The 20,099-nt window shown below is 49.9% G+C and overlaps 1 protein-coding gene across 2 annotated transcripts in view; it reads left to right on the top strand.

Moving 5' to 3' along the window:
• Window positions 1-2,125: 2,125 nt before the first annotated feature.
• The window catches only part of LOC108918329 (FERM, ARHGEF and pleckstrin domain-containing protein 1-like), a 74,949-nt gene continuing 56,975 nt past the window's right edge, over window positions 2,126-20,099 (top strand). For both annotated transcript variants that reach the window (XM_018725469.2, XM_018725461.2), the window contains exons 1-2: window positions 2,126-2,366; window positions 10,140-10,336. In XM_018725469.2, the coding sequence (XP_018580985.2) occupies window positions 10,166-10,336 (171 nt within the window). In that variant the 5' untranslated portion in view covers window positions 2,126-2,366; window positions 10,140-10,165. The remainder of the gene's footprint in view (window positions 2,367-10,139; window positions 10,337-20,099) is intronic.

Here is a 20,099-nt window from a genome sequence, read left to right as displayed (position 1 = left end):
GCTTAAACGTGACTGGTTAATATTTGGTTTGCAGTCCACCCCCCCTCCCCCCCTCAGGTATTTGACTGAATCATTTAATGTAACCATTTTTAGCTCTTGGAGTGGGTATCAGCCTTGTTTGAACAGCAGTGACCAGCCTCTGTTCTGGTCATTTAAACTTTCTAAGAACACATTCAGGATACATTTTAAGTACAAGACTGGCACCCAAGCCACAGTTTTACAGGGGTTTACTACATGTATATGGAAACTACCAGCAGCTGCCAAATCAGTCATATCAGTTTTGATGAGGGGTAGATGCTCACCTCCAGACAGTTTCTTCTAGGAAATGACTCTTTCTTGATGGTTGGGGTTTGCATGTGTTAGGTTTTAACGTTGTATACCACAGCGTGTCCTTAACATCACATACCTTGAACACCTTTTTATTTAGTCACATGTAGCATCAAGTGGGTTTTTTTTTCTTTCTTTTTTTTAAAAAAAATATGGATATCTTAGTTTAATGGAGTATTCCCCCCCCCAGCAATGTGACTAATTTTTTATAGCATTTCCTCTGCAGTGGACATGGATCTTTTTTGACTGGCTGAAACTGTTTCCTTGCCAGTCTCAATGAAGTAGTCTGGATTTTGGTGTCTACTAAGACAAAACAATTTTTTTTTTTTTTTTTAAACACACTGGTTGCTCTACACTTGGCTGAGATGGTCCCTCTGGTCCCCTTTGACAGAAATAGATCTCCTAGATTCCTTCTTGGAGAAGGGCCTAGCAGAATGTGGAGCTTGTAAACAAGGTAATGCCGAAAGAGTGCTAAATCAGCCTTGAAGAAAGAAAGGTCACGGTGAGGTGCATGAGTGAACCACGTGCGTAAGGCTGCTCTTGGATCCCGCTATCACAAATTAATGGTGCATCCCTTTCATGGGGTGGGGGGGGTGTCAGCTAAGTGACTCAAAAAGCGAACAACACTGAATTAGCAATAATAAACTATTTACAGTGATTTATACAGCTGGGTTAGTTTTTCTGTATCAGTTTGGGGTAAGTATCATGATCAAGGGTATTGCAGCAGGAGCTGGGATTCAAACCCAAAGGCAGTGACACTAAACATTACAGCTGCTGCTGAGAGATATCATTTGCAGTAAACACATAGTAGCAAGAAGAAGCTCGTTTTGGTGAACGAAACATTATTTGAAGTATGTGTCAACATGGTTTTGTATTTCATAAATTGCGTATTGTTTCGCTATGCTTTTCTGCAAAGCAACTGAAATATTTGGAGATTTAGAGAGCACTTCGGGGTAAGTACCTTACTCAAGGGCGCTAGGCTTAGATGGGATTCGAACCTGCAGTCTTTGCGTCCAAAGGCCACTGCTACTGGCCTGCGCACATCCACTGATATTTTCACTATTTACAAAACTTTTTTTCCCCACTTGATTTTAAAATCAGGCGCGTGTCATCCGAAAGCGTTTTTTTTTTTTTTTTGCTGGAATGTAAACCACGTGTATGGGGGTACGGTGGCGCGGTGGGTTGGACCACAGTCCTGCTCTCCGGTGGGTCTGGGGTTCGAGTCCCGCTTGGGGTGCCTTGCGGCGACTGGCGTCCCGTCCTGGGTGTGTCCCCTCCCCCTCCTGCCTTGCGCCCTGTGTTACCGGGTAGGCTCCGGTTCCCCGCGACCCTGTATGGGGACAAGCTGTTCTTAAAGTGTGTGTGTATAAACCACGTGTAAAATCTTCCAACATATTTAACCTCTAGTTCCAGGCGCTGCGGTTATTATACGGTTAGTTTCTTTGTATTTTGCAGATTTAAGTGTTCTGGGTTTTCGGGTGTCGCATCAGAGTTTCGCTACATCTGTCCAATCATGGCATGCTGTTCGTGTGTGTGTGTGTGGGCGCGCTGATAACACTACAAAGAGTTCATTGGATGTCGCTTTAGAGAAAAGTGTCTGCTAAATAAAGAAAGAAATGTCAATGTAACGCATCGCGGCAATTAAAGGCGCGCCGAAGTGCCTCGAGTTCCCCCCGTTGTGTCGTGTCGTGACGCGAAGCTGCCGCTAGATGCCGCTGTTTCTCGCCCCGCCGAGCGCTTGCAGTGCCCGCGCCGCTGGCTGGAGGCACTGTGTCCGCCTCCATTGTCGGAGCGCCGAGCGCGGTGTCACTGTGCAGCCGCGCGCTCTCACTGTAATCCCGCGTTCGCAGGCGGCCGCAGGGCAGTCGCTCCGACATGGCGACCGGGAAGGAGCCTCCTCACGGAACGAGCAGCATCTGATCTGCTCCCGCCATCGTATTCAGGCGCCACTTTCGTCTGGAGAGGGGGGATAGAGCCGTGGAAAAAAAAAAAAAAAAAAAAAAACAAAATCCACACGTGGGAGTTCTCGAGGCAAACGGGTAAGGGCGCATTGTTGTTTCGCCGCGCCGCGGTTCGAGGGTTAGATTAGGGCTCATCTGCCAGGACTCCTTCCTCCCGTGACCTTCGCGATGGTCGAAGCCGCGGCTCCTTCACTTTGTGGGGTTTGCGCGTCTCCCGGGGGCTCGGTAAAAGCGCGCTCGCGCTTCGCTTCGCTTCTACTTTTTGCTTTGATCGCTTCTTCGCGCGATCGTACGTTCGGCCCCGCAGGGAAAACACGGGAGCGATGGAAAGGGCCGAGGAGCGAGGACAGGTGTCACGTAGATGCTGTCAGACGGCAGTGAGGGAGCGAGGAACAGCGGCCAGGTGCTCAGTCAGGGCTCGCGCTCTTACCTGTTCGGCGTCGGTCCCCGCCGATCGCTCACAACGTTTACCGTGATCGACCATTCAAAATACTGAACGGAACCGCATCGGTCATATCAGACAATGGTCCGGCGGGGGGGGTGTCAATTGCTGGAATTTATTGATATCCTGAAACCAGGGGGCCCGCCGTGTTGGGTATGGATTACGCGGTGGAGTAAACGTGTGTGTGTGTGAGAGACAGTGATTATTGGGGAGTGTGATAAAGACCACATACTGTGCGCAAATTTCTGCACCAGCTCTTTCTTTGTGTCTTTCAGCTTGAGGGGACATGTATCGATATCCAGAGCAGTGTGTGTGTGCGCCTGTGCTGATGAACACATGATTAACACACTGCCCTAAGGTACAGATGTGTGCCGTGTGTGTATCCATTCCTCTCAGCCCATGTGTACAATATACGAATATGTGTCAATTCTGATCGATGCTCTAGGCGCTGTAACCTGAAGCACACAATGTATGTGTCGCCACTCTTTACCTGTCCATCTCAGTCCAGTAGCGCTCATCTATGGAACAGTGTGTACAGTATGTATCCACACATCACCCCACTGACACACTAAAGGGTACAGTGTGTACAGTATCAGTGTTGATCAATTATGATCAACACACTAATGCAGTAACCCTAAATGATACAATGTATCATTTATTCATTCAATATGTATCCATTCATGTCATCCTGCTAACACACTAAAGGATACACTGTGTACAGCGTGTGTATCCATGCAGCTCAACCCACTAACACAGTAACCTAAAGGATTTACCCTGCTAACCTCCATTTCCGGAAGGCGTTGCTTTAAATAGCAACCAACACAAGAGGGCTTGTGAAGGGTTCGCGTGTTTTCTTATAAATAAGTACGTCGGCTCAGCTTGTCCCTGGAAAGCGTTTCAAGTGCACTGGTTCCAAAGGTGAATGGCAGCGAAGAGGCACATCCCCCACAGCGACATTTACAGGCTGCCGTCTGCGTGTGTGTGTGTGTGTGTGTGTGTGCGTGCGTTCGCTAGGATGCTCGTGCGATGACGGCGTTTCCAATTCTGTGTTTCATTAAGCACAGTCGGACAGCCTGGGGCCCGCTTTGGACAGCCCGGGTGATACAGACACCCCCAAGCAGAGCCTCGAACGTCGGGTTTTGCCATGTTTTCATTATTGTTGTACGTTTAGCGAACGCCTTCCTCTAAGGTGTCGACGTTACGTGTGTTTAATACGTTATTTCCAGTTATTTAACCATTTGTTCAGCAGGGTAATTTTTACTATATCGGTTCGGGATCAAAGTTATTGCAGTAGGAGTGGGGGGATTCGTTGAGGACCCTTCTGGAAGCAAGGCAGTGACTTTAACCACTACTTGTTACTCATCCCTACCAGGTTTCTCTGTGGCTGAAAAAGCCTGATGTCTCAGCGCTGTTGGGCGAGTCGGATTTGCGGTCGATGCCCAGCCGCCGGAACATGCTCCCTTCGGGATTTATTATCTCGAGCTTTATTTGTCAGCACCGTCGCGTTTTGTCCGAGAAACGCCAGTACTGCTCTCTTCGGTCGCCGCGTTGGCACGCGCTTCTTCAGGTAGGCCCACGGAAGGGCGAAACCGTGGTTGAAACGCAACGCTTTTCAGGTGCGGGGGCGGCGTCTCGCCCTAATGAGAGCCAGCTGTGTGTGTTCTGCGCACAGGCCCGGCTCCGCACCCGTGGGCTTTCCTGTTGTTGCACAGAAGATCCTCTGTTCCAGGTCCACCCCTGGGCTCTGCCGCTGGCTCAAGGGCCCGTTCTGACCGCATTTTGAGCGTTCGGGTTCAAAGACAGGTTAAACCTCCAGCAAGGGGCTCAGGACGAGTCCCACGTCAAGATTCCCTGCAGGTCTCACCTGGGTGTGGACCCCTGGGGGAGGGGCATGAATTGTCCCGTGGGCCTGTGCGTGCCGTTTCTCCCGAAGTTCAGCAGCGGAACGAAAGTGAGGCTCGTACAGGAGTGCGCGGCGGCGTCCCCGCTGTGGTACTGCTGTGGTACAGCGGCGTTTTCTCCATCACAGCCACTGGTCCTTTCGTTAAAGCAAACATGGAGAAGAACGTTACCCAGCGCTGCCCGATTCGTGGGCTTTGGGGCAGAAGAAGGGCAGGCCCCTTTGGACCAGCCCGTTCGTACATCGTCCAGCCTCTCTTGGGCTCTTCTGTTTCCGGGCAGCTTAAAGCTGCTTGGGGAGGGAGCCAGGGTGGTGGTGGTGGTGGGGGGTTCCTCTCAGACCCTCTGAGAACTTCAGAAAGAACGCCAGCTTCACTGGGCCCAGGGAGCGAGGAGCTCTCGCTGGGGGGAAATGATAGGAAATTAAATTACATTTAAACAGTCCATTTTTGGACAAACAGATTAGCTGTAATTTGGCTGAACAGATTTGTGTTCCTGGGGATTAAAACATATTAGTGATGGTTTTAGCTCGGGTTTGAGCTACAGGCAACCTCTGGGTTCAGCCTCTGCGGGGAAAATGGGCCTAATCGTGGTAAAAGTGTACTTCAGAGCGCCGTGTCCAAACGAACGCAACGTCCTTAGAGGAAAATCCCGATGGTCGGCGGCGCCCGACAGCACTTCGCCAGTAGGGTGTTTTCTCGCAACCGGGACTTTGTCGACCGCCGCTGTGATTTGATGACTTTATTGCTTGGTAAACACAGCTGTGCTGCTGCGCTTGGTCCTGTCACTCCAAGGTGAGCTCATGGTTGCTACTAAATGTTTTTCCGGTATGTTCCCCTCCCCCAAAGCAGAGGTTCTTGACCTTCTCCACAGACCTCCTGCAAGAATCCCATGACAGCCAAGGACCCCTCCTGGAAAACTGTCCATTTATCTGACACTTTTCTCCAAAGCAGTTTAGAATTAATTACTTATGTAGGTAATTTCACTGGAACAATTTTTAGGGTAAATACCTTGCTCGCAGGTTCTACAGCTGGAAGTAGGATTCAAACCTGCAACCTTTGAATCCAGAAGCAGCAGCTCTAACCACTGGGCTGCCACATGTCCCACATATAAATCAGGAGGAAATATTGCACTGAAAAGTGATCCCCTCCACATAGAGGTACGTGAGATACTAATATTTCGATTTTCTGTCTGCTTTTTATTGAGTTGGACAGTGTTATTCTGCAGACCCCAGGTTAAGATCCCCCCGCCTGGGGGGTGAAGAGCTCTAATGCACCTCTTCTGGAGGCAGCTGTTGTCTTGAGGGGTCTGTACCCATTTAAGGAGAACGAGTAAATAATCAGGGATGAACATCTCTAGATAAGTGCAGCTGCTTGTCTGAACAGCAGCTCTGGCTCTGACGTTGCGACGAACGCAGCCCAACGTGGGAGGCGGACGGAGACGAAGCTCAGGGGAGAAACGCGTTCCCTTCTCGCACTCCTCCCTCTCTGCGTTTCCTTCAAGAGTTTGTGCCCGAGCTTCTTAATTCGAGGACGACCGCGCGCGCAGTCTGCGGCCCGTGGCCCGTAACCCGATTCCCCAGCTGTGGGAGACCATTGGGGAGGTGAGACATTTGTGCACCGTCGAGATCTTTGTGTTGAGAGCTCACAAAGGGCACAATAGTGCCGCTTTTATGTGTGCGCTGTTGCCTGGAGGAAAATGGGTCAGGTGCTGGATCACGTCACATCGTGGCCCTTGTATTTTCTGTCGAAGCTGCCGCCGCCTCCTGAGAGAGGTTTTACCTAATGAACACGAGGGTCTCTTGCAGTGGACATGGTTCCACCCGTATTTGTAGGTGCCGATGGAAGAAAGAGGACCGATGCCTCATTAGAAGGTAAAAAAGCCCTTACCTGTACTACGTTTACTCATCTAGCTGAGGCTTTTCTCCAAAGCGATTCATGGTTATTTACCCATTTATACAGCTGGGTAATTTTACTGGAGCAATTCGGGGTAAGTGTCTTGCTCAGGGGTACTACAACCAGATGTGGGATTTGAACCTGCAACCTTTGGGTGCAGTTAATAATGAATGCACAGGTTTAGCTTAAATCATTTCAAGTTGCCTACATTACAAATGCGTGGTCTGCTCATGAGCTTCGTCTGTCGGAACACGGTTCTGGTTTATGGGCTCTCGGCCTCCACGCGACATCCTTTGGTTTCCATGCTTATTTCCCGTGTGTCAGCGGTGGTTTACTGCAAACCTGGTGCTCGTGAGTCTGCGGGGTGCAGATCCATTACCAGCGAGAGCATCGTCCGCGTCGCTTCACGCCGAGGGACGGGTCGGAGTCCCCCGAGTTCCCGATCGAGATGGGACCTGCCGTTGTCTCGGTGCTCACGAGGCGTACGTTTTGAGCACCTTTAACGCTTAGTAGAACGCTGCCAGGTTGTCGCATCGTATTCAGCGTGATGGAGACTCGCTGCTCCGCTTGCATTCAGGAATTTGTTTTTACGATGGACTCACATCACACTTGCAGCTCTGCATTTTACATTAATTTGGCGATTTTTACTTGGGTAGTTCAGGGTGAGTACTCTACTCAAGGATACTGCAGCCATAGGTGGGATTTAAACCAGTAACCTTTACATTTGAAGGTATCAGCTCTCAACCGCTACACCAGCAGCTGTATTTTAAGTGCCTATTTTTCACTTTTAAGCTCAACTATACATAATAAAGCAGTTGTTTTGTTGACAGGATCTGCAGTCAGGGAAGTGAGAGTCATCACCCTGCAGTATGAAGGTTCTGGGTTCAAAGCCCACTCCTGCTGTAGTGCTCTAGAGTAGCTACTTACCCTCAACTGATACAGTAAAATGCCCTGGCTGTATAAGTGGGTAAATCACTGTAAATTGCTTTGGAGGGCAATGTGAGCGAAGTGAAGAGAGACTTTACCAGCTGTCCCTCACATACTTATACATATGACTGCAGCAGAATGAAAACAGTGACTAGTCTTTCTGTATAAAAAATAAATACATAACAAATACATCCATGACTTTACTACAATTCAAACTGATTTACATCACATGCTTTAGCTGCCTTATGTGTCCAGAAGAAGAGATACAAGTACAACTTTGTGCCTAGTTGCTTGGGTTCACACTACACTACACGTCCAATTAAAGAAGAGAGTTCTCGTTTACTATGGTTCACACAGTGCTTGAAATTTGGGGTGGCACGGTGGCACAGCGAGTAGCGCTTCTGTCTCATAGTGCTCGGGTGGTCCGAGAGGACGTGGGTTTGATCTTCAGCCTGTGCGGAGTTTGCATGTTCTCCCCCATGTCTGTGTGGGTTTCCTCTGGGTGCTCTGGTTTCCTCCCACAGTCAAAAGACAAACTATTGAGGTTCCCCCATCATGTGTGAGTGACAAAGAGAGTGTGTTCCACTGATGTATGGATGAATGACCCATTGTAAGTAGTGTATATAGCAGTGTAAGTTACCTTGGTGAATAAGGTGTGTGGGCTGATGTCACTACATAGAGTTTGTTGGAAGTTGCTTTGGAGAAAAGTGTCTCCTAAATAAATACATGTAAATGTGAAAAAATAAAACAAGTCCTGTAGATTCAACATTTTGTGGAGTTGTGATTGGACTCTTTTCTCCTTATTATTAGATACTGTTATGCTCAATTTAGTCTGCAGCCCTCATCAGACCTGCAGGACTGACATCCCAGGAGGTTTAAGATGACTCAAGTGCTTCTTGTCTGGAGTTCAGGAGGCTCTCAACTCCTTGTTGGAGATCTGACTTGACTGCAGCCTTGCGGTGCCCCCCCTTCTTACTCACGCTCCCTGCTAGCAGCCCGCGATTGTGGGATAAAAATGCCACTGTGCCGGGACGCTGCTCTGGTCGGCAGGTCATGGGATGACATCAGTGCCCTGGAATGAGGACTGAACTCTCTGGAGAGGCTCGAGGAAGAGGATTTGAACGGGCCGAGGCGTACGCTTTTTCCACCGCACGGCTCTCCGCTCCACATAGGAGGAGCACGTTCAAGCAAAAGCCATGGGGATGCTGACCGTCAGAAGTTATTCGTGCTTTCAGGTTGTGTCTCAACCGCCCTGTGAAACAGGATTTGCCCCTTCCCTATTTTTTTCTACTCTCCCAGCTCTTTCAAATTAAATTTGAGTCTTTTTCTCAGTTCTACCAGGGTAGGAATGGATCCCGAAAGAGAACAGTGACACCTGTACTGCTGTATGTCATTTCCAGGGTGTGGAAGATAGGAAGTGTGCTGTCGTAGAAGGTGTAGAAAAGTAATTTTCCCGTCGTAGCTCGTAATTGGACGTGGGAGCGGTGCCGCAGCGGGCTTGGCCGGGTCCCGCTCGCTGGAGGGTCTGGGGTTCGAGTCCCGCTTGGGGTGCCCTGTGACGGACTGGCGTCCCGTCCTGGGTGCGTCCCCTCCAGTCCTACGCCCTGTGTTGCCGCGACCCCGTATGGGACAAGCGGTTTCAGACAATGTATGTGATGTGTGTGTGCTAGTAATTGGTCTCGCCACCTTTAGCTGCGATGACTGCAACTAAACCTCTCTTGTTAACTGGGGTGTCACGTCACTTTGGAGGAATTTTGGCCCGCTCATCCATAACTGCTTGGGCTCAGCTACACTTCTGTGTTTTTGAGCACTCTATTTCTTGGGGGGATGTGAAGGACTGGCTTGCAGAGGCCTATGAATGATGAATAAAGTGGACATTCCAGTCTGTGGTGAAGGTCAACTTGGCTGGATGACCGTCAGTCACTGTGCTGTCGACCATCCGTAAGTTGTTCTACATGTCGAGGGAGAGAGAGAGTGTGTTTGGGTGGTAAGAGTGGAATGACTGGGGTATAGCACAATACTTAATGCCTTCTCCTTGCATCAGAAGACTTTAGATTCAAATATCTTGATCAGGGAGGTTCCCTTGAATTGATAGTGGTAAAAATTACCTGTTATAATTCAACAATTGTTCATCTGTTTGTACCTCTAGGTATCTTTTTTATTATTGCATAATAACAAATATTATAATGAAAAGTAGTATAATAATTATTTATTGTTAGAATAGCTTCTTGTTACATGTTAATGGCTGTGCCAGGCTGGAAATTTATCCCAGTAACTATTTTCCACCACCGTAGAATTCCTAAAGGTAGTTTCATTAACTGTTTCTGTGGTCTGTTTTCAAAAATGTTCTGGGCGCTTTGTGTGTAAATCGCAGCGGCAGAGCTTTTTATAAAGGACTTTCATCAAAGGATTTTTTTGCAGTCGTAATAAATTACAGCGAAACTGTAGTTGGTGTTCTCTTGCGGTGACAATATATTACATTTTCCCCTCATGTCTACATCCTAAATCAGGCCTGTGGCAACTTGAACAGACACATTATAAGGGAATAACTCAACTCCATGTATCATAATTCACACGTTGGGTTCAAACCTAAATATTTCAAATTTTTCGCTCAACGGCTGCTCCGTTTCCGTGGTGTGCGTTTCGCCTGTGCTTGTGCTGACCCCCTTCCTGTCCACGGCCCTCCAGGCGGGACCCAGGCAGACGGAGACGCCATGGCGGAGCCGGAGCAGAGACAGTCGGCAGGCCAGCGGCTGGGCGCGCAGGAGAGCCTGGGGATCAGCACGTTGGAGCACGGACACCGGCCCCCTGCCATGCCCCCGGGGCGCCGCATCTCCGTCCGAGTCCACATGCTGGACGACACGGAGGAGGTCTTCGAGGTCTCGGTGAGTCCCGTGCGGCTCTGGAGCATACGTGCGTTTCCTCCAGATGTTTGTTATTTTATTAAACGTTTCCAGCGTGTTTGGCTTTAGTCTTAATTTCCCAGAATCCCTGTTCTGGACGAGGGGTTTTTGTTACAGGTTGATGGTTGTCAAAGAGGCTAAATTCTTAAATGCAGCAAAGAATAATTAGTATTAATTGTACTCTCTCACAGTACCATGGTTTTACTTTACTGAGTTCAGTCTTTATCTTGGTGGTAATAGTGGGATTTTTTTCCTTTGTCTAAGTCACGTTGTATTGTGTTCTTATGTCTGGGTTTCCTTAGTGCTCGACATGAGTTTTTTATTGTCTGGTTAATAGCCTGTCTGCCGCAATCTCTGATCCTCACTCTTCCGGGAGACTTGCGGGCCGGCCGGAATCACGCAGCCTGCGTGAGACGATCGGCTCGTCGTATGCTGAGCTGGACACACGTCCCGAACCCACTCGACAGCCTTTCGAGGGTGTGCACTTTATTTTCACGAGCGTGTTCCTGACTTTCACCGGTGCACTGCTGTGTAGGTGCAGTGTGTGAATGCCAGCTGGAGCTCAGATGCTGGATGGGACGGACGCGGTTGGCATAGCCCCAGGAGCCCGGGGTGGGGGTGAGGTGAGGGCTACAACAGAGGAAAAGATGCAGCTTAATAATAAATTTTGAATTTGGTATGTATTTTGTTTGATTTGTCACCATGTTTATTAAAGTATATTGGCTGCAGTCCTGGCGTGATTAAATATTAAATGTGTTTACTTGTGTTAAGCTAATATAATATTCGTCGCTCGTTTGGTTGAGTGAAATTAAATCCACCCTTTGCGGTCATAAAGCACTTGTGATTTCTTTGCCTTGCGGGAGATTTCAGCTGCTAATGGAGGTTTTTCTCGATCGCACTCGCCAACCTCTGTCCTGCCGGCCTGGGAGTGACAAGGGTTTGAAGTATTTGTTAATGGAACAATGATGGTCATTGGGGTCTGGTTGCATTTCGGAGAGATGGGTTTTTTAGAAACGGGAGAAGATGAGATTGATGTGTCCGCCTGCAGGACGGTGTTTTCTTTTTCCTCGGTGCCGATCCGGGACCGGTCTCTGCTACTGACAGACAGGACGCGTGGGGGTCCTCTCCTAGCCATTACTGTAATGAACAGGCTGCCTGCCTGGTATCTGCACTGTTGGCTCAGTGGCTGGGGATCATCACACTCATACACGTCAGGGGAGACCCCTCAGGGCTCCTGGACCACAGCCTGGTCAGGATCGTCCCATCGCAGGTTGAGACACGTCCAGGGGATAATGGCTCTTACACCCCATCTAGATGGACAGCAGCCGTAGTTTCTCTTTCTGATTCGTTGTCATTAATGGAAACTCCCAGGTCAAACTCTGTGTTAGCAGCCAACGTGGTGCAGATACACAGCGCTGCTTGAAAGTATTCTGGGGTTTCAGGCAGGCTGGGTGCTTTCTTCCCGAAAGCGGTGGAATCTTGCACCGTGGGCGAATTTGCGTCGGTGGGATCGCTCACCTCAGTTACGGAGCCGTGCCCGTCCACAGACGAGGCGCGCTGCGCCGCGTTGTCGAGCACGTCATCTGACCTGCCCGGGAAAGCGGCGCTCACTGTGGGGCAACTCTCTTCAGCCCCAGCGCTTGACAGCGGTTCGCTGCCTCTTCCTGCCGCTCGTACTGTGGGCACAGGGAGACCCCGCTCGACCTGCTCGCCCGTCTTCAGCAGCACCTCACAGTTCTTCTCCGCTGTCCTCGCTACAGCACGCTCTTCCCCGGGGTCCCCCTGGACACCCGTGCTCCGCCACTGCTCCTCCGCCTCGACCTCTATCGTCGCAGGCGCTTCTTCCGCCGGACGCCATTCTTCCGGCCCGCTGGCTTCTGATGTTGCGTCGTTTTCCCTTTCTTCTAGCTCGGTGTTCAGTCGCTCACGAATCCAGCCTCTCATTGTCCTGCCCCATCCCACTTCTGACACCACTATGGCACCTAGCGCTATGGGTTTGGATGGGGCAAAGAAGGACGCGAAAGCAGCGTTCATCATGAACAATTTACGTGAACACCGGCACCAGGGAAATAATGCTCTTGTTCTAAGGACCACGTTTCCTCCAGGACCTGCACCTACAGCCAACATTCTCAACCTGCTTAGCACCCCCAGGCCCTCTCTCCACATAATCCTAGGCACAGTCACCCCATCATTTTTCCCCTAAGTGCCCCCAGTGGTTACACACACTATGTACAAGTTACCCACAATGCAACTATTTACAGAAAACATCTTCCCACCTAAATATCAGTAACGTGAGTCGTTACAAGGGGGTGCGGTGGCGCAGTGGCGCAGTGGGTTGGACTAGGTCGTCCTCTCCAGTGGGTCTGGGGTTCGAGTCCCGCTTGGGGCGCCTTGCGACGGACTGGCGTCCCGTCTTGGGTGTGTCCCCTCCCCCTCCGGCCTTATGCCCTATGTTGCCGGGTAGGCTCTGGTTCCCCGTGACATCGTATGGAACGAGCGGTTCTGAAAGTGTGTGTGTGTGCGAGTTGTTACAGTATGGTAACTCGTGTCCCTTAGTTTCACCATGAAATGGTTTTTTTAACAAGAACCAGTCTTTCTCATTGGATGTAGAATGGGGTGTGTACATCATAATCTCTCACACACACATTTTCAGAACCGTGCCCCCCTAAATCATAATCATTTAGTCATTTTATGTTTATTTTAGTATTATACGTATATATACAATAATGGCCACCCTTATAGCTGAAGCAGCACTGTAGGTAAATGTGTAATAAATTTTTCTCCTAACGGCTGGGCTGTAAGCTACACTGATTTACCCATTTATATGGCTCGGTAATTTTTACCGTATCACTTTAGGGTAAGTACCGTGATTTAAACCCGGGTCCATGGATTGCGTGGTGGCAGGTCGAAACCCTACATTGCCTGCTGCACCTGACAAAAAGGATAAACGGTATATGAATATATGCTGTCCTAGAGTATAAAGTAAGAGGTTCAAGTTGGATGCGGGGGAGGAATGTCCAGCTGCCCCACGCTGTGTCCCTGCAGCCCTCCTCAGAGACTGTGTGTGTGTGTGTGTGTGTGTGTGTGTGTGTGTGTGTGTGTGTGTGTGTGTGTGTGTGTGTGTGTGTGTGTCCCACGAATCAAAGCGGTGTGTGTAATTCGAGTCGACTGTGATAACGCTGTCAGAGGGGCCCAAAGGCAGTTGCAGAAGGCTGTGGTGGGGGGCTATAACGAAACGGTTGACAGATTTCCATCACCTGTTGCACTCAGAGAGGCTCCAAAGAAGATGCAGAAGTTAGGAACTGATGATGACGACAGGGACGCTCGAGTGGTGACGGCTGTATGTGAAAGTGACGTTCAGTCGTGTTCCATTATGGATCGTTTTCCTCTTTGAAAATTTACTTTTGTTTGCGTACAAGAGATTCAAACACGTTCCCTCAAGTTCCTTCACGTTTCGTATGACCTCGCAGCTTTAAGGCGACCAGGTAGCCGTCGACCGTGGCGACCACGCGTAGGGGCATGGAGGTGCTGTACCAGATTCAAAGCCATATCCCGAACCACAGCCCTGGAGCTACGGGGCACCAGCACTACCTGCTGTGCCACCACGGTACTTTGGTTTGCCCTCACGTCCACCGAGCTTGGTCCTGAAGAAGGGCGAAAATGGAACAAAACAGTGTCACAGTCCTCGCAGCAGAGGCCCATGTAACTGTATCGCTGAGAACAGGAATCCGTGGCCAGCAGGTGGCGTAGCGGTTAGAGGTTCCAGGTCCAAATCCCACCACTCTTGCTGTAGTGCCCTGGAGGAACTTACCATGAATTGCTCTAGTAAAAAATGATCCTGTCCTGTGACTTTTTCCAGTCACCTGGGATTGAATCTCACCCCCTGCTGTTGCATAGTAATAATAATAATAATAATAATAATAATAATAATAATAATAATATACACACACACACTTTCTGAACTGCTTGTCCCATACGGGGTCACAGGTAACCGGAGCCTAACCCGGCAACTCAGGGCGTAAGGCCGGAGGGGGAGGGGACACACCCAGGACGGGACGCCAGTCCGCCGCAAGGCATCCCAAGCGGGACTCGAACCCCAGACCCACCAGAGAGCAGGACCTGGTCCAACCCACTGCGCCACCGCACCCCTAATAATAATAATAATAATAATAATAATAATAATAATAATAATAATAATAATAATAAAAAAAAATGTAAGAAAAGAGGTGCATGCTAGATGTATTAGGACCAAATGAAGGACACATGATCTCGTGGGGGACGGTGGCTGAAGACACCTGTGGCCCGCGATTGATCTTCTCTGGTGACACGACGAATGAAGTGCGGCAGCGTCCCAGTTTCAAAGGACTGCCGAGGACTCGCTCCGTTCACAGACAATTTGAGGAGCTCTGATGTTCAGGGAGGCGGAAACAAAGATTGCTTTTTATTGCAGGTTCCTCTCAGGAGGGTTGCGGAGGGCTCACCTCCTGCGTCAAAACAAACGGCATTTATTTCCGAGAAGAGAAATCCCTCCCCCGAGGACGAATTTACTCACCGTTGGCCTGTGAAACACTTCTGTGGCTTTTTTCAGTCTTTTGTCTTGTTATAATAAATGAGACCTCAGTGAAGACGGAGGATATTTGGTTACTGAAATGCCAGCAGGTACTTTGCTCTGAACGGAGGATGCTCCCTCATGAAGGAAATTTCTAGAAGGGGGCGAGTGCCTTAAATACTGCAGGAACTGCTAACCCTTTTACAGCGTCCTCCTTTGTCTCACTTACCACATTGTGAATTTTAATGAAAACCGTGATTCATAATGTATTTCGACCTACTTGGAGCCCGTCTTAAATTTTAATCGTTGAATTAGTGAGTGTGTCGGAGAGGAGCCGGGGGGGTATATTCTGAAATTTCCATTTATTCATTTAGCTGATGCTTTTCTCCAAAGTGACTTAAAATGTTGTCCTACCTATAATTATTTACTCATTTCTACAGCTAGGTAATTTTACTGCAGCAATTTAGGGTTAGTACCTTGCTCAAGGGTACTGCGGGTGGAGGTGGGATTCAAACCTGCGACCTTTGGGTCTAAAGACAGTAGCTGTGAGTAGCTGTCCCCTTTTGTGTTCCGAGGAGCTCCGAGGCTGGGTACGCCAAACGTGAAGCAGGACCGTTGCGTAGAGCCTCATCGAGGCTCCCTGGCGATCTCGTTTTTTCCGATCGGAAGGTGCCATCAGGGACCGGGTGTGTTTGCAGGGCCTCCGAAACGACACCGTCAACCTGGCTGTAAACACCCTGGGGCAGATAAGATAGCAGGCCGACTCGGGTCAGCATCCATCAAAGGCCGCCGGCTGCCCCTTCATCGTCTCTGCTGGCTGCAAACTTTGCGTGGACGGCCACGGGGACGAGAGGAGCGCCTGCGTCGTCTCGGAGCCGCCTTCCACCATTTCTCCTCTCCATTATCCACCTGTCAATCACAAGAGCTTAACATTTTGACCGAGGTCAGCAGGAACTTTGATCCCATCTTCTGCGCTTTGAAGCCTGAAATCCAACAGGGGCAACCTGGTGAGGTTCCGGAATACAGCGCCGGGTTCCTCCTACCTTCTGAAGTGCTCATCAGTTCACTAGTAATCGCTGCTCCAGTTATTAATAATCACGGAAGGTTCCGGAACGGCTTCATAGACGGTTCCGATCCGGCCCCCCTCCTTTCCCGTACTCCTTACGCTCTCGGATTGATATTTGACCATTTATTTCTCACCATCGTTTGAAAGAAGTAAGTAGTCAGAAGAGCCCAAACACACAGCAGGGGAACTTAAAGTGCTCTCAGTGGCATAGCTAGGAAAGGTTGTGTAATAGCAGATGACTAATACTATAATTTACCACTTGCTGCTTATTTACTTTGACCGTATTTACCCGTGGATTAGAGTTAGCGCAGGAGCAGTCCAAACGCCAGTGGCCGGCACTGCCGATGCATCCGCGACCCGTGGCTGCGCATACCAACCACAAAGGATGTGCAGCGGGACTGAGGAAGGAGGATCTGGGCTGCTGAATGCAAACACCTTCCGGAGCATCCGCTCATCCTTGGATACAGTCGTCACCACGGTTTACTGTACCTGGGCCAAAACGCAGCCAGTGGGCTGATGATATTACTTTTCGTTATTGGTCCATAGCCAGCACTCTTTTCCAAGGTGTCTTTCAGCATTGAGCTCCTACACTAAGTTACTGACTGTGATTTACCATTCATCCAGCTGGGTGACATGTACTGTCTATTTAGGGTTAGTACCTCCAGCAGGGCAGGTGGCAGTGGCACAGCAGGTTTGGCTGGGTCCTGCTCTCTGGTGGGTCTGGGGTTCGAGTCCTGCTTGGGGTGCCTTGCAGCGGACTGGTGTCCCATCTTGGGTGTGTCTCCTCCCCCCACAGCCTTGCGCCCTGTCTTGCCAGGTTAGGCTCCGGTTCGCGACAAGCAGTTTTGGACAGACTTGAATCTGGGACTGCAGCCGCAAGGCCACTGCTCTAACCGCTACATCACCTACTGTAGTGGATGGCAATGAGCGCACTGAGTGTGTTCTGCTGCTCTGTGTTACTGGTACAGTGGGCCATTGTCTCTGTGCGGGGGGGCATCGCTGGGGAAAATCCTGTGGTCGGGACCCCATCACGGTGCAGAAAGACTCCGTGTGTTTGGCTCTCGTGGTTTCGCAGGAGGCCTCCTACCGCACGGCCCGACGCTGGGAGAGCTGTCAAATGTCTGCTCATTTAAATGCTGTAAAAACATGGTACACCTGAGGTAGGCTGTAGGAGACACCGGATGGGGGCTGGTTCTCTGGTACTCGCTGTGGGCGTCACTCTTAAACAGGGCAAGTTCACCGCATTTCTGCTGCAGCTGCTTTTATAATGTGACTTTTTTTTCGATTCGGCTAAATTAGACATTTTTTCCAGTGAAAGCACCATGTTTCTCCCTCCGGGTTTTTTTTTACCCTCCAAGTTAACTGGTGCACACAAGCAAGCCCTGTAATCAGCGTGCGCTTTTTTAACTCTTCTGACATCGGGCCAGTCGTGTGAGCAAATCCTTCTGCTCACGAACGTTCTAGCGAATTCCGTCGCTCCGACTCACTCTGATGGAAAACGTTTCACGTACGACACCAGCTCTACCGTGTTACGCTTACAGCTCATTTACATGGACCATCTCCGCTTCTTCACCCGTACGGCTCGGGCTTCCGTGGCTTTCCCTGTCGAACCCAAGTCGCCGAGCGCCCACATTTTGTGCGCTTTAAAAAACTAAATGCAAGCTTTAAAAAGAATCATGCAAATGTACTATAAAATTGGAGGGGAAAAAAAAACGGTGTAATCTCTCGGATCTTGAAATTTAGCAGTTGACCAAAATTGCCCGCATAAAATGTACGGCGTAATACTCAGTAACTAGCGGTGATTGTAAAACCGTGTTACGTTAATGAGTGCATAAATATCCTCTGGATCTCCCAGGAGCCAAATTTTTACACGCATTTCCTCACGGCAGTAGCGCACAACACCATGGACACAGTAAAATCCAGCCCTGTAAGAAACACTGTACCACACCATGACCGGGACAGTGAATTGACTGGCAAACATGGTATTTGACCCTTTCTCTGCTGACGGTATAAGAGCGACGCTGGGAGGAAGGTTCCGGAACATTCTCACCTTCATGGGCCTCGATAAGCGCGCGCCAGGGAGGCTGCGAACCCCTGACCGGTCGCACCCTCTTATTTCTAAATGCCTGTATAATTACAAAAAATCCCCGGTTGCCGTTTTGGTCCAGTTTAATTGGAGCCGAAAATGTCAAGTATGTGTGTGTGGCCTCCTGCATGTCGGAGCCGCGCGGGGTGTGGCTTATGGTGGCGCACTTCTCATTAGCGTCCTTTCGCCACTTCTCCTCTCTGTGTGTGTGTGTGTGTGTGTGTGTGTGTGTGTGTGTGTGTGTGTGTGTGTGTGTGTTCGTTCATTAGGACAGATCAGTTGAAACCACTCTTCTTGTGATATGTCCTGATCTCCGGGATGGACACGAGCTCCTGCTGTATGGGAACCTGTACGAAAGGTTTCTAGAAGGTGGTCCCAGGCCCACCCCACGCAGGTTCTGTCATTATAAAATACACACCGTCCTCCATAAACTGCGTCAGGACGCACAGATTGGGGGGATACGCTTGGAAATATTTCACCCGCAAGGCACAATCAGATGGTGTCTCTCCTCACTCCTTTGGAATCATCTAGATATGCGGGCAGATCTCCCACGGAATTTAGTGTGGCGACGGCTATGATGGAACGCCTTGGGCGGCGGCGTGAAGTTCCAAATTACAACGTTGGCCCCCACCAAACCCCCCGGTCCCTCGGCAGTCGGGCCTTTCCGCGACAGCCCGTTTCGTTTGAGGGGGCGGCGGGAGGAGGGGCCTCCGGATCAAGGGGCCGAGCTGCTCCGCGGTCTCCCCCATGGGGGAGGACGGCGGCGCGTCTGGCGTTTGATTTAGGACCGGGCGGCGTGACGCCTCCCTCTGCTCCGGCCTGCATTTGGTTCACGAGCCGCACTCCGTGTTTATGTTGACAAGTGGGTCTCGGCTTCTTGGACGTGCCCCTCGGAGGGGACGGATCGCGGCGCTCGTCCCGCTTCGCTTCACCGCCGAGGAGCCCTATCGTCCTGTTCCTCCACCACTACGTTCCCTTTCCGTAGTTTATACACCAACAGCAGCGGAGTCGCAGTTCGGCTTCTCGTTCACCTTGTCCATACCTAAATTAAACCCCCCTGCGGCGATTAACTCTTGCTCCTAATCATCGCGTTCCTTCAGTGTTTTATAGGTACGAACACAACGAGCGTATGAAGTCCTCGCTCCACATCGTGGCGCATCCCGGCGGGGCCGGTTTCCATGGCGATGGCTGTGCCTACAGACTCCGGGGATCAATAGGCTGTGGGAGCAGGAGCTCGTGTTCGACCTTTTCCCTCAAAGCACGTACGCCGATTTTGGCGTCTGGGCAGAAAGATAAACGAATTGGCGTCGCCCCCCCCCTCCATCAGTAGTACCTAACAGAGCCCTGAGGAATATAAGTATATTTACTCTTTCCTACAAAGCAATTTATAGGTTTTTACCCATTTATACAGCTGGGTAATTTTACTGGAACAATTTTATGGTAAGTTCTTTGCTCAAGGGTACTGCAGCTGGGATTCGAACCCATGACTTTTGGCTCTAATGTTAGCAGCTCTAACCCCTACGCTACTAGCTGCCCCGAGTACATCAGTGTGTGTGAGTCTGGTATTTTCAGTCCAGTGTGGGAAACGGTGTCTACATCCACAAAGGTACGCAGTACTTTCAACAGGCCTGTTTCCTCTGTAAAACGTGGAACCCAGGCCATTTATTCGTAGGGAAATAAATCTCGGGTAAAATGACAACGATTAAGCGGAAAAATTCTTGTAAAACTGCTGTTGTTATTTCTTTTTTTTTTTTTTAATTCAACAAGTTTAGTACTGAGTCATAATGAACGATGTGACGTTCATCCCTGTACTCGGGAGCTGGCGGCCCGCAGCAATTCATAAAGGTTACTGCGACATTTGCCCAGCTCTAGAACCTTCGCAGTCCCGGCCGTCTCTTGTGTCTATGATCCAAACACATTTTTAATTTTCTCCTTCTGGCTTCATTTCTCCTGTTCGTTCCTGATGTTCAGTTAAACTGTTTGCGTTTCTCTCTTAAAGGGAGGCGTAAAGGAGAAAGTACTTAACTGTGTTCTCTAGTGACGC

Source organism: Scleropages formosus, chromosome 14 (assembly GCF_900964775.1).
Source record: "Scleropages formosus chromosome 14, fSclFor1.1, whole genome shotgun sequence".
Taxonomy (NCBI): Eukaryota; Metazoa; Chordata; class Actinopteri; order Osteoglossiformes; family Osteoglossidae; genus Scleropages; species Scleropages formosus.
This window is presented reverse-complemented; position numbering and strand designations above follow the sequence as displayed.